The sequence below is a fragment of the Xylaria bambusicola genome (genome assembly GCF_022495145.1).
Source record: "Xylaria bambusicola strain CBS 139988 unplaced genomic scaffold F5B22scaffold_3, whole genome shotgun sequence".
Taxonomy (NCBI): Eukaryota; Fungi; Ascomycota; class Sordariomycetes; order Xylariales; family Xylariaceae; genus Xylaria; species Xylaria bambusicola.
The window spans coordinates 808,051-822,477 of NW_025953556.1; the positions used below are offsets into that span (position 1 = coordinate 808,051).

General features: G+C 49.3%; 3 protein-coding genes across 3 annotated transcripts; 1 reads left to right on the top strand and 2 right to left on the bottom strand.

The window, feature by feature from the left end:
• Positions 1-5,001: 5,001 nt before the first annotated feature.
• On the top strand, positions 5,002-8,430 carry F5B22DRAFT_657169 (uncharacterized protein; the record flags this gene model as incomplete). The annotated part of the gene is made up of 2 exons (XM_047980019.1): positions 5,002-6,520; positions 6,577-8,430. Exons 1-2 carry the CDS (start codon positions 5,600-5,602, stop codon positions 8,428-8,430), a joined length of 2,775 nt encoding a protein of 924 aa, XP_047835293.1. The 5' UTR covers positions 5,002-5,599.
• Positions 8,431-9,425: 995 nt separating this feature from the next.
• Positions 9,426-12,035, bottom strand: F5B22DRAFT_261029 (uncharacterized protein). Its single transcript, XM_047970095.1, has 3 exons — positions 10,500-12,035; positions 9,693-10,326; positions 9,426-9,619 (listed from the first exon to the last, which is right to left on the bottom strand). Exons 1-2 carry the CDS (start codon positions 11,725-11,727, stop codon positions 9,740-9,742), a joined length of 1,815 nt encoding a protein of 604 aa, XP_047835294.1. The 5' UTR covers positions 11,728-12,035; the 3' UTR covers positions 9,426-9,619; positions 9,693-9,739.
• Positions 12,036-14,427, bottom strand: F5B22DRAFT_261059 (P-loop containing nucleoside triphosphate hydrolase protein). The gene has a single exon (XM_047970096.1). It carries the CDS (start codon positions 14,333-14,335, stop codon positions 12,344-12,346), a length of 1,992 nt encoding a protein of 663 aa, XP_047835295.1. The 5' UTR covers positions 14,336-14,427; the 3' UTR covers positions 12,036-12,343.

Genomic DNA, 14,427 nt, shown 5'->3' on the forward strand with positions numbered 1-14,427 from the left:
CGACGGCGATACCGGCGACTTTTGGGTTGGGGAAGGGGGCTTTCCTGTCCGTTTTCTGCTACGTGCAGAAATCCATGGGTTGTATAGAGCCCTTGTATAGAGCCGAGTCGGACTTGAGACATGTCTTGGAGTACCATGAAGCAGCCTGGGATTGACATAGGGTTTCCGGTTTTCGGGCCTGCCGGGGTTGAGCGAAAGCAAATTGGTTGCTTTCAGCATGTCAGCTCGTGTTTTTTTCCCTCTCTCAGTATGTTAGTTGTGTATCATGATTTGATGTTGTGAATTGATCCGTCGGCGATAGTTACAGCAACTTGCGGGGGAATCCATCCGGATCCGACAGATAGCCGACGGACAACCGATGTATGTTTGAGGGGCACAGCCTGCTTGTTATGGGGGGTCTCATGAGTTTCAATGTAGCCTCCGACGATATCGGTCTTTTTCGAGTTTGGCTTTGTGGTTGGCAACCTGGCAACTAACGCGGGGATAGCAATGTATGAAACTACACTACTGTAGAATCATGTCTTGACAGGAGGACCGTACATATCTACTCCATAAGACCCTTTGACAGGCAAGATCGATGGTGCCGGGGAACCAGGAAATACTCATGATGTCAGACCATTCTCGCAGGGGTAAGCCTGTCGGTTTCTCTCTTTTCCATTCATGATGCAGGACAGACATTAGGCTAGTGTGCGCAAAAGCGCATCGACAATGTTTGGGATAACACTACTGCAACTACTGCAACCATCCACGTGGGATAGGGTAGATGAAGAAGTTATCATCTTGTATTTCACTATTTTGGCTCGATAATAAGGCCGTCTTGCCCAGCTTCACCTCCTCGAGAACGAGGGACACAAGTTAATGTATATAGTTAGAACGAGGTGGTATTGGCATCCGCATTGGCATGGGTAAGGTGCATCTCCCTGCTCGTTCTCACTGGTGGGAGCCAGGACACCACAGCCTCGCTTTTCTAGCACATGGTACGATATTGCAGTGGATGGAGGGGGGGAGTTGGAACTTTTCTTCTCTCCTCCTTCTTTCTTGCTCTCCTCCTCATTCTATTCTGGAATTAGTTTAAGGGGCGTAGTCGAGAAAGTCAGTCGATGCCAATGATGGCAACCAATGATAACATCAACATATATGTATGGCTGCCCAATAGCTAACTGTCCAAGAAAGAAACGCCTTTTTGGCTCCCTTCGCCAGGAAGAGCGTCGGCTGGCCTACGCTAGACAGCTCATAAAAGGCTATCTCGATCAGGAATCCCGCTGTAGATAGTGGTCAATGTGAGTGTCTGTGGCTGAGCTCACTTCGTGTATACTATCTACGTACCTTCACTCAAGCGCTTACCTACTCAAAGGCGATGTGACTTGGCCTGGCCCAATCGGTCGATTTCACAACATATGTACCTAATCAGTGACGATGATTCTTGTTGGGTATCAACTAGCAGCCGTCTGCTAGTATAGGCTGTAGGTAAGATATAGCTATATATGTTAATACTAGCTAAGACACCTGGTTATACTGAATAGTCCAGTCGTGACGTCGTAGGTGGGAGTGAGTACACCTTATCGGGACATCCTTGCATGACGACGACCTTACGAGATGCACTATTGGGAAGGGGGGCGGGAACGACGGCGATGCCGTTGCAGTCCACATACCGTTCTCACTCCTTACTGCCTCGCTTTTCGTCTCGTTTGCTTTTTCTGGTCGGGTGTCTCGCGGAAATGCCCTCTCCATGTGCCGGTGGTCAGTCAGCCTCGTTACAAGCCCGGCTTCCGCACTTACATGCATCTTGCGTGCATTGCTGACCTGGGGGTGCGTGATACCTGCATATTGAAGTGCCTAGGTACACGCATACCGTGTTGTCGTCGCTGCCAACCGCCGTTCAGGCTTTAGATCAAGAGGCACGCTTTATTAGTCAGACCTAGCTCCACGTCATCCTGCACATATCTGCTTCACGCAGTAGTGCTGTTAGTGTGCTTCACCGTAGGTAGTATGCATACGGGCGGGCATGCTGTAGTGTCCTACGTGTCGGTTTGTCCACATGACCTAGACTAATCGTCCTGGTAGTACATGGTATGAGCACCAATCAGTCTGTCGATGCCTTCTCACCACTACTATCATCTACACGCGAAGTAGTACCGGTATGTGCCGTTTGTTCTAGTACTCTTCGGTACCGATCTCACATGGCACGTTACCAGGTCGGCGGTCCGGTCGTACTAGTCCACGACATTCGATTTATCTTCAAAATGAGCTTAATTGTTGTTATACACAACACCGTCTACGCTAGCAACTACAGGGCCTACAGTAGCTAAGAGCGGCGAGCTTGTCGCACTTGGAAGATCCTTGGAGGGAAAGACGGGAGCTAAACGAGTCATCTCGACGACATGGCCCGTTCCTGAGGCCGTCTCTGTAGATCCCTCTATTCCCACTTCCCCTCGTCGAACCCGGTGATGGAGAAAGCATGCGAGGTCGAGGATCTCCAGAGACTGTCTGGCTTGGTACCATCATCGTGATGGGTACCTATATGTGTATAAGATTTCCTCAATTGACCGGGTGGGGTCGGAAGAAGAAAAGGATGATGCTAGTTGGGGACGTTGATGAGTTGTCCCTCACCCTCGTCGCATTAGCTTGCCGTTCCTGGCCGCGGATTGCTCTGGGGCTTGAGGGAGGGGGTACTTGACTCTTTCACGATGCTACAGACCGGAGAAGGTAGCATCCTCTGAGACACACGTTGCAGATCGATGATCGATTGAACAAGCAAAAGACCAACAACTTGGGATGCGAAACAGAGTATGAGACCTATCTTTGGTCTTGAATCAACTGGAGAATGACACGGACGGGCAGATGCGCCCAATATGTATAGAGTGAGGTATTAATGGGCTTAAACCCGCTGTAAAACAACCCCTCATCACACAGGTTATCTGGGATCTGCCTTGTCTGAGACTATCTGCATACTACGGAGTACTAGGTAAGTGTAACTATTTTTTTTTTTTGTACAACGCATACACTACCTCATATACTAGTAAGAAGAGAAAAAAAAAAAAAAAAAAACACCGAGCCGTCGGGGCGAGTCTGAGCGAACTATTTAGGTCTGATGTTGAGGCCCGATCACCTTGACGCCCCTCCAATTCGAGAACCTTGCTCTATGTAAGTACATAGCGTTCAATCATTGTCGAATAGGAACCAGCGTCAACCCCCCGCACCCGGACGACGATAATCCATGGAATGGAGCCTGTTGTCCTTGAAAGGCAGAGAGTAAGAGAATTTTTTTTTTTATATACTTCGTATACACACACACACATATATATATATATATATGAAAAAATAGAATTCGGTACTCGTAACGTTCTACATCATCCTTTGACTAACTGACTATTACATGTAAGTCAACGTTGGACTGCGTGTCATGCGATTGGCGTCGTTGCTTATCTATTGAATTGGTACCCAATACCTGCGGGAGGCTGGTACCACTATGCCGTTGGTTGCTCTTTTACGTATTGTATCCCACGGATATCGAGTGAGTGGACGTATGTTGCGTTGAAAAGAATCACTGACGCCATATGGTGCGCGCAGTCTTGATTAAGTAGACACCCAAGTTCACATACCGCTCTTTATCATTCAGTCAGTTGAATGTAGGTAGTCCTGCTTAACATACCGGTAGTAGTGACATGTACCACTTTGTATAAGCGAGTCGACCTTTTCTTCTGATTTTCTCCTCTTTTCTCCTCCTCTCCTCCTCTCCTCTCGACTCCCCCGAGTCCCCCACGGGCCCCTGATGCGGGCAGCGTTGCCGAGAGCCACTAACACAGAGACGGGATTCGTGCCTGGTGCATCATCCATGCAGGCTGGTTGTCTTGCTTGGTGCGTCTGGTCTGGCCGATGCTCTCTATTCGCCCAACGCCTGAACAGAACTGACCTAAGAAACTACTATGTAATCCAATGCGACTCTTTCTGTCGACTATACACTACTAAGCAGTATAGTACTTGCAGCGGTACTGGTCAGATACTGGTGTACCCAAGTAAGCACCCAGCAAGCAGTGGTGGTGTTGCGTGGTATCACTCTCACCGTCCCTACTATACATGTCCTACCGATGCTACAGCACACCAACTGTATCTGCTACCACGATCTCGGGCTTGGTCTACTAGGTACATATGTAGTTGTACGAACGGTAATATACATCTGCACATACACACATATACCTATACATACACATATACAAGTACTCCAGGCTGTGTTCGCGCGCATCAGCTCCGGTAACCATAGAGTACCTCTCTCTGGTCTCTCCATTCTCTCCATTTTCCTTAGTACCTCTGGTACCTCTAGATGTCTCTCCGGGCGTGATGACATCGGATGGACTGACTGGGGGGTTTCGTTCGCGGTTTCGTTCGCGGGTTCGTTCGTGGGTAGGCGACTTGGCTTTGGAGGCGGGGGCTCTCCAGGGTGGGCTGTTGTGACCTCAGGTTTCTTTGACCGATGCGGTTATACTAAACCTCGTAGCGCGTCCATCCCATCTCGTCCCATCCCATTCTTGTGCACTTTTCCCCCCGTTCCTAAATCCCTCCTGCATACCTATCGTCCTCGTGCTCTGCTCTGCAGCCTCTGCTCTGTTTTGCTCTGCCCTGCCCTGCCCTGCCCTGTCATGCCTTGCTCGTGTTGAGGACCATCGCCGTGGTACTAATCACATATCCACGGTATAGTGCCTGGTAATAGGTAGCGCCTTTTCAAGCCTCTTCTCGGATGCGGGAGTAGAAGTCACACCTCTCAGTTTAGGTCTCGTCCGTCGTCCGTCGTCCGCCAACGCACCGCATCACATCGCCCGCCCGCCCCGTTCAACCCCCCCATCCAGTCCATCGCCAGTTTACCAATAGCAACAGCGAAGCCTCACTCGCTCCGCATTCTGCTTCTGCTCTCCTTCCTCTTTTCACCGTCATTCTCCTTCCTGCCTTCGTTCTCCTCCTAGTCCTAACCCTTAACCCACCGCTGATTTTATTTTATTTTATTTTATTTTTTCTTATTTTCCATCCCCCCCCCCGCCCACGCCCATTATTTCTATTTTCGTGTTTATCTTTACTTAGTATTACTGGTTTTTCATGCTTAGTCTCTCGATATGCACGTCTAAGCAGCTAATATTCAGCCCAATCCCACCAACATCCAATCTGTTCTCCCTATACCGTTGCCAGTCCGCCTACTTCATACGTGGTTGGACCGCGCAATCGTAGAAACTGCACTTTGCTATTACTTCCCCTCACCCGACTACAGGTGCGAGGGGTGTCTATGCCCAAGCCAGTCAGATATTGACCCCGTTGGTCTTGGGGCCACCACTACCTCAAGCCCTGGCCACGACAGACGTGTTTCGCATCGCACTCCATTTGAGCCTGTCGCCCTGCCTTGATCCAGTTCACCGTGCGTCTGCGTGGCTACGTAGTCGACGGTGCGGGCCTAGCAAAACCATAACAACCACGCAACAGCGGCGGCACCCTGTCTTATACATGCTTCTTTGGCTTGTTCTTTTCTTCTTCGTATGACACACCGACTAATTCACTGGACACGTCTCTACAATTTGGAGTCCACAGTACCATTCTACATTAGGAGGCTGTCACCATGGCCGCACCGATAGACACCTCACGCCCTTTGTCTCCGGACAGCAATCGCATCGCCACCTTCTGGAAGACGCTGTTCGGTAAGGGCCAAAGGGGCCACTCCCCGCCCGCACCTTGCTCCGAGCCAGGGCTGTCGCGAGACTCGTCGGTAAGCTCAACCTTCAACCGAAGGGTCTTGCGAAAAGTCGTTCCCGGCCTGCCTAGGGCTAAGACGTTCAGGAGACAACAGTCCGAGGATAGGAATAAACTAGAGGCCATATTTCCTACTCAGGCTGAACGAAGGGCCGTATCAGTCGATAGACGCATGCATCTTCAACATAGCGCCTCTTATTCTAGTCAACTTTTACCCCACGCGAGCGCTCCCGACCTTTTTGATGATACTGGACTGTCTGCTGGCAAAAATGTCACTGTCCCACAGACCAACTCGGTTTCTCAAACTCCTATTGAAGAAAAACAATTCTTCAGCTTCAACGGTCTTGACATTCCTAGTATAGTTAGAGATGATGACTATGCACACGACCAAGTACATGCCTACCCTGAGAATATCTCTATTACCGATGCACACTCTATCAACACAGCCCAGTACGACGCTATGATACACGATGAACTAGAACATAAGTGGATCTTGAATCTGAGCATGCATTTCCGAGATAAGTCTAAAAGGGAGAAATTCTTCGTCACCTATCGAGAGAAGGACTCGATCTGGAGGCGAGTAACTATCTCCCTTGACTATCGAAATGCCCCTAGCGATTCGCTGGAGAAGGAACTTTCTACGATCAAATATCAACGAGAAAAAAGTGCTAAAATCTATGAGGCCATTCGTGAAAGTCTGCAGGACATTCAATTCTATGATACCGTGACAAACCTCAAGCTCCAGACCGCTGATGGCAGACTGCATGTCCATGTGGTGGAAGACGTTAACGTGGGTTAAATCTTCGCCAGTGCATTCTGTCCTAGAAACTGACCTTACCAAACCAGGAAATCGTCCAATTCCCAACTGTGCGCATGGTCCAGCATATGGGCTGTCGGCGTGTTCGTGAGAGTGAACTTGAATTTGACTCGCACATGTCTGGCTTTGTCTACAAGGTTAGATGTAATGGGCACACATTCATCAAGAAAGAGATCCCGGGCCCGGATACTATAGACGAGTTTCTCTATGAGGTGAATGCTCTTCACTCACTGCGATTCTCCCGAAGCATTATCGAGTTCTATGGTGTAGTTGTCGATGACGCCGACCAAGTCGTCAAGGGACTTCTCATCAGCTATGCCGAGAAAGGGGCACTCATTGATGTCATCTACGACTCTCAAGAACGTGGTGACCATGAGCTACCTTGGGTTGCTCGAGAGAAATGGGCAAGGCAGATTGTCCAAGGACTCTCGGATATCCACGAAACCGGCTTTGTGCAGGGTGATTTCACTCTTTCCAACATTGTTATTGATAGCTTCGGCAATGCGAAAATAATCGATATCAACAGAAGAGGCTGCCCAGTTGGCTGGGAGCCTCCAGAGGCAACCCCACTAATCGACAGCAACCAGCGAATTTCGATGTATATTGGTGTCAAGTCCGACCTCTACCAACTTGGAATGGTGCTATGGGCGTTGGCGGCGCTCGAGGACGAACCCGAGGCGCATCCTCGACCCCTGTATTTGAGGCCCGAGTTAGATGTGCCCTCTTGGTATCGTGAGATAGTGGATATTTGCCTACACGAGAACCCACGTGTCCGAATGCAGGCTACCACATTACTCACTAAGTTTCCCGAGATAGCTTACGACGATGCTCATGAAGAACGGGGCTTGCCATCGAGCTCTGTGCACAACGGTGCACCGTTCGAGCGCTATGTAGCGGACAAACATTACGCCCCTCCAGTTATCAGGAACGTGGAGCCTCAAAGCAGTAGACCCTGTTCCTCCGATAGTGGTTCACAGGCGACCTCGCCGAGCTTCTCAGATGAACCATCGTACCCACCACGTGGCCGATCTCCACCCAGCCCTTTGCCGGCTCATCATGATTTATATAGCCCGCCCTATATTCGCGGAAATGCGAACTGGCCGGGAGTCCATGACATCACAGCTGTGGATGACGATCCCGCTGTGGACGAAGCAATAGTTGGGAGACAGAGAGATCTTGAAGACATGACTAGTTTTGCGAAAATGACGGAAGAACTCGACCAAATGCAAGAAGACCTCCGCGCTGGGGCTGTTCTGGAAGATGAACAGACTCAAAAGACGCCGGGCGGTAATAGCCCAGCAGAAGATAGTTCGTCAAAACAAGTTGTTGTCGAGCCAAATGTGGTGGCTGGTAGTCAAGACGAGAATGCTATGTCACTAAACGAGGATGAGTCCAATGTCTCTAGGCCCGCATCTGACATAACGCCGGATGAAAGTTCAGACGATACACCAATCGCGGAAGCGCTGCAACGTGATCAGATTCCTGTAGCAGAAGGATCGTTGGAGGAGGCAACAGACTCTGAAGAATCAGCCACAGATGATGACGATTCTGATGTTGAATACTCCACAGCAGATGAGCAACCTGCAGCGACAATAACATCAAATACCAAAGATAAAACAATGTCCACCAGAGTACGAGAACCACGCGAAATGGGGTCTCAAACCAACCTATCAGATTCATACGACGATACAGATGATGAAACAGAAGACACGTCACCAACGCGACCCACGGAAGCAAACTTAATGAATAGATCTGGCTTGGCTCCTCAGAAGGATTCATCGCCATTAGAATCTCAAGGGGAACGGAGCCGGCACGGGTGCTCAGGGTCATATCCAAGTGCCTCTGCTACAGAGGCTGCGCGGAACGCCGAAATTACCGCCTGACAAGAGCGGAGGCGTCGACCCGCTGCCTGGGCGACCTACCCCTGTTGTATAACGAGGATTCTGTGGTGGTGAGTTCAGTATGGGGGGCACAGGCTCACGTTTTTCTTTTTGTCATGACATCCCGTAAACAGCCGATGGATAGGGCCAACAGCACTTCCTCGGTTGTTATGATATCCATGAACTAATCTTAGTGTGCATTTACGAGACTGGGGGTCGGTAGCATCGTTTGTACAATCTATTCCATCTAGATACCTCTGGCCTAGCAGTAGCACATAGCTGAACTTGATAACATGAAACGACACTGAATAAAACTAGATAACGAATGAGATGACACATACTAAACCGATAAATGCCTCCTGAGCGCTAATGTTATACTCTGATTACGGGATGGGATATTGAGTACTCTGACCTCTATTATTCAGTCTAGCAATTCTATGATGAGAATAATACCGAGAATTTGATTCATTTAGATCTGAATTGGCTGAAATACGTAGTTGGTGACTGATGATAGACGCCATTGTATCCTAAGTGTTGTTCGGTTATACGCACACGCACATTGAATATGTACATATATAAGTGAGCATATCGAACCAATAACGTACCGAGCTCAAGTCAAGTATTTACTCTACGAAACAGGGCGATTCTACAAAACACGGGAAATGATTTCCTGACTTTGGTTTCTGCTAAGCAGACCCATCTAAATTTACGCCTAAGGGTTACAAAACGACATTGCCTGCCTGGGCTGGGCAATTAGGAAATTCCCACGGCAACCAGCTTTCACTACCACGTCGGGCACATCCGCTATCTATTATCATACGACCTAAATTAAAGAAGAAGGTGATTAGTGGGCAGTATCATAAGCCTTTCTATTTTTAATCATTCTCACATCAACGAAACTGAAGGTAAGGGGTATTAATAGAGAACGACTGTGACCTGTTTGTTCCTCAAAGTACAACTCTAGACTTTAGGGTCACAAGGGAGAAATAGAAAAACAACACCTGAAATCTGAAGTAGAGTTGGGTGTGATGCCTTCTTTTGCCAGAGAAGCGAGCGCCTATTGCAGCATGTCTGAGGAAAAGAGTCTAAGCCAATTTTTACTGATTGAGAGTGGCCGTAACCCGCTGCGAGTGTACCGACACGTGCGACGTGAATTATAAGAGTTTGAGAAAGTTATATAGTATTCATTCCTCTAGTAATAGAGCGGAAGGTTAGAAAAACTGCCTCGGTGTTAGGAAAGCAGGGGCGCGACATAACCGGTTCACCTTGTGCGGGCCTGTAGCAACAATGGAAAGCTATATGCCATGGTATTTTAAGCATTATGATGCGCTTGAGAGACGCATTTGTCCTTGCTTTTGTTGGTGTCTTTATCGTCGGGCTGTTTTTGTTCCTGTTGCTCGACAGCCCCTGGCTGAAGATGTATCTTAGTTGCTGCTACAGCATCTTCCGAGTCATCTATACCCCTGAGGGGGTTGTAGTTGATCCAGGGCTGACGGGCACTGATTGGGATAGTCTCAGGCTCTATCGTGGTGAGTGGATTATCCTGATGAGCCCATATCTTCACAGTCTCATCAACCAACAGCCCGGGTGTCTCAAGACCCGACGGCTTTTTGCTGGACCTAAGCTTCAACAACTTTGCCTTGTCGCTCTCGGCTACAACTGCCATAGCCTCGTTGATATGCCTCATGATATCATCGAGTTGCGCCACGGGGGAAGGGTTGACTGGGGGTGCTGTCTTAGTCTCTAAGCAGAGGGTGCAGTTTTTTTCAGCGGGCAATGCTCTTGGTCCTTTATTACATTTCCAGTATCCGCCTAGCCTTCTTTGCTTCTCGTGGCGCCAACCGTTATTCGGTTCGTGCCAATTCTTGTCCCAGCTGTTCTCCTTTACGATTATGCCCCCTGCAAAATTCCGATATTAGTGTTGATGAATATCGCAGGTATGTGAAGGGCATGGGCCAAGGATACAGTGGGCAATATGTGCGAGACCAGAACCGGCCTAAGGGAAAAAAAAGAAAGGGGCGGCGGGTGCCGAAAACCTTGTGGGATGTTCCAATGCACTGAGAACGACTTACCTTCACTAGGATGGTTCTTCTTGTATTCTATTTGACTTTTGGCTGACTCTAGTCGGCTAATGTGATTGAGAAGATTGACGTAACACTCCTTAACTGTACGGCCTTGCAACTCAATATGTCTTTGGGCTATAGCAATAGGAAACCAATCGGGTATGAGGACCTTGAATGGCTTGTCCGGCCAGGGCGTGGTCGTTTCAACCATCACTGATAACTTTTGGTCCGGCTCTGGCGGTGGTAACGGCAGGGTTGGCGGTATTTTTGACCTACCGCTGTCCGGCTCTATCGATTTCATTCTTTCATATGAGGATTTGTCAGGGATGGATTGACAGCGTTGGTTCCAGCTTGAAATCGAGGGGCAAGAACCATCTGAGCCAAGTAGGCGTTCAACTTTCGATAAAGAGCTTTTCGTTTCTACTGGCGGCGCCGCAGACAGACGACGCTGGCTAGATGCCGTCTGCTCATGGTTGTCAATGCTGTCAAAAGCCGCCATCCCCTTTTCAATGTCTTTAATATATTGTCGCTCTGCCGGAGCAATCTTCTCCCGTTCTTTGGTCATTACCTTTCTGATTTGTACCAGCTTCATTCGGGCATCTGTACGAATCCTAGGTGTAGAACCATGGTCGGCTATATGCTGTTGGATTCGTTGCTCCTTCAATAGGCTCTCATAGAGAGGCGTATATCGAAGCTGAATCCTCTCAGCGTTCTTCTGTTCTATCCAGCTTTGAAAGTCACGCGATTGATCTAGGAACTGGTCGGTGGGATTGAATGATGGCCCTCTCAGAGGAGGCGGGGGCGCTCGTGTGTCAAACTTTGTGGGGATGATGGGAGGGTACGCATGCCATCTGGGGTAATATGGCTCAAAAATTTCGCAAGCAGTAATGTCGATAGCCCTCGGAGGAGGCGTGCTTGTAATAGAAGAGTTTGATGTCGGCAACGTAGAGCCAGAGCCTACTTGAGTGCCGTTGGAGTGGCTGTTGGAATTGGTACATGGTGTGTGGCTGGCATCTTGGGTTCTACAGGTAGGGTTTGCCGCGATGGGTATCGCTGATGCGACATTGAACCGCACTCGGCGCGTCTTTGAAGAAGCAGAAGAGGAAGTACGGAGCGCAGACTCAGGCCATAACGACGGTGAAGGGCCAGTAGCTGTAAGAATCACACTATCGTCCGGGCGTCTCATCTCAGGGCCCATGGAACTAGTGACTCGTGATCCCGACAAAGAAGACGGCATTCTCAAGTTTTTCTTGTTGAGTGGATTTCAGGATCAGTACTACAGCTTCGACTTGAAGGACCGTTGGGCTGGTGATCCTAGACCTACGTTCGAAGATAGGGGAGGGTGACAGCGTGCTTGAGAGGCTGCTATCAGCAAGATTGCAGGTGCAGGTGGACTTGATTTCTGTAGGGTGTCATGGGGGAGTCTTTGAATTTGCGAAGAGGGCAAATCGAACGAATTCGGGGATTCAGGTTTGAGAAGTTGGGTTGAAAGTACTCATTGTCTCTTGTCGAGTTTCCGGGAGGGGAGGAACGAGTCGAGTCGAGTCGCGTCGACAGATGATGAGATTAGGAAGGAGGGACTGCGCAACCAGTTCCACGGAAACCGCAAAACATGAATACATAAATACAAAAATACTTGAGAACACACGGGAATAGTAACACAAACACCTCGCGACACGCTCTGTGCTCATCGCCGCCGTGGCGGAACAATTTGACGAACAATATCGCTGCTTAGCGGTGGTGTTTGCTACGCTGCACCCACCTCTACCCGTCCCTTGATTGATCCATTTACCAATCACCATTTACCATTTACCATTTGCTATTTACCATGTACCATTGACCATTCAGTCTAACTATGCCATCAGTGGCCCGACCGCGACCTGCTCTCGGAGCCTCATAGCTTTTTCCTGCTCTCGTAATGAGGCTTGTTTCTGTACCCTTCGCCTATCTGCCTCGAGCATTGCGAATCGACCTCGCGCCCCGTGCCGCACTTTGGTGATCATATCCGCTGCTTTGCCTTTGCTGAGGTCTGTCACCTTGAGCTGTTCATTTTCCCCGCGTAACTTGTTGAGCATTTTAAGTTGCCCGTCCGTCGGCGGCCCTTTACGCCAATTCATGTGTCTCGAAATGAGCATATGGGGATATTTCTCAGAGGCGTATTTATCAGCGCCGTGTACGGCATCGACGAACGTGGCAGCTCGAAGGAGTTCTCGAGGCGCTGCAAAAGGTGACTTAGATACTCCTTTTGGCAAGGCACGGATTTCGAAAGCAATAAATTGGGCTTGAGCTGGGTCTTGGTCTGATGTTTCTCTCTCGATCCCCTCGAGTCTGATGTATGTCCCTTGCGGACCAGAGAGTATATATCGATGAGGTCCAACTTGGACCCAGGCATTGTTGCTAATGGATCGAATGTGTTGCTCGCCGCTCGAATCCGCGATAAGATCTAATACTGAGTCATACTCTGTGAAAGTGACATTGCCATCAATTTGTGCACCGGGTTCGGTTTGATTCGCTCCTAATACAACCTGGTCTCTTATCTTCTCCGCTTCCTTGCCCTCTTTCAGGCTCTTCATAGCATCTACGGAGGCTTCCTTGACCAGTTCAGATGGGTCTAAACCAAAAAGCGTTGGGGTAGTTACGATACCACCCGCAAGGCTAGACACCATATCAATGATATGGCAATTCTTTTTACCAGGATGCAGTCTCATTCCTCTGCCAATCATCTGCACCAAAAGGTTACGAGAGCGCGTTGGCCTCCCCAGCACGACGCAGTCGATGTTGGGAATGTCGGTACCTTCAGTGAAAACGCCGCAGTTTACGAGGACGGGGAATTCGCCTTTCTTGAAAGCTTCCAAGCGATCGCTCCGATCAGTCTTGGGCGTGTCCCCTGTCACATACCTGGCATCAATGCCATACTGTCGAAAGGTTCTTGTCAGGCCAGCGACATGAGCAAGGTCTACGCAGAAAACTAGTGTAGATTTTCTATTGCCGGCCCTTGCTAGCCAACTGCGAACGGTAATCTGGTTGATCTGATCTGTATTGACAACTTTGGAGAGCTCGCCGGGCTGGAAATCCCCGTTCGCGCCATTTTTCACCCTGGATATGTCTGCAGTGGATTCAACAGTTGTGAAAAGTACGTCAGATAGCCACTTCTCTCCTATCATGTCGACATAGTCCTTGTGATATACAATCTCATCTATGGCGGCGCCAAGTCGAAGCCCATCGAAGCGGGAGAAAGTGGCAGAAACACCGACGAGAAACGGGGACTCTTTCTTTTTCTGATCAAGGCCGAAATGCTCCAATGTGTGTAAGTAGCCCGGCGCCACAATATGATGAGCTTCATCTACAAGTACGAGCTTGAAAAGCTTGGGGTCAAACTTGCTGATTCGATCTCCAGATGTGATACTTTGGATGCTGGCGATAGTGATATCTGCCTGACCAGAAGCATGCATATTCCCCATTTCAATCTCGACGGTTTTCCCGGGATAAGCGTTGCTGCAATGCCGCGCCGCCTGTTCGACGAGCTCTCTTCGATGAGCCAGGATCAGCGTTCTTGTCGCATACTTGGAGCTGGGCTTGATGCGATCGATCAATTGAGTAAAAACTACAGTTTTCCCGGCTCCCGTCGCTAGCGATATACCAATCCGCTTGTGACCACTTTGCAAAGATGAAAGCACAGATTGGATGCATTCCTCCTGGTACTCACGGAGGCGCACTGGTTGGGGCGTGGGCTGTTGTGAACCTCTCGTAGGCGAGGCAAAAAGCCTCATCCGTGACAGCCCCGTGGGCCTCAATAGAGTGGACGGTCTTGCCGTCAATGCCCATCGCGACAGAAGCCGGGACATGGCACTTTATGCTTGTTGCATTGACTAGGTACTATAAGCAGTGGTGAGTCGATTTCGGATGATGAGTGTATTGAGATTTCAGCACTGATTGG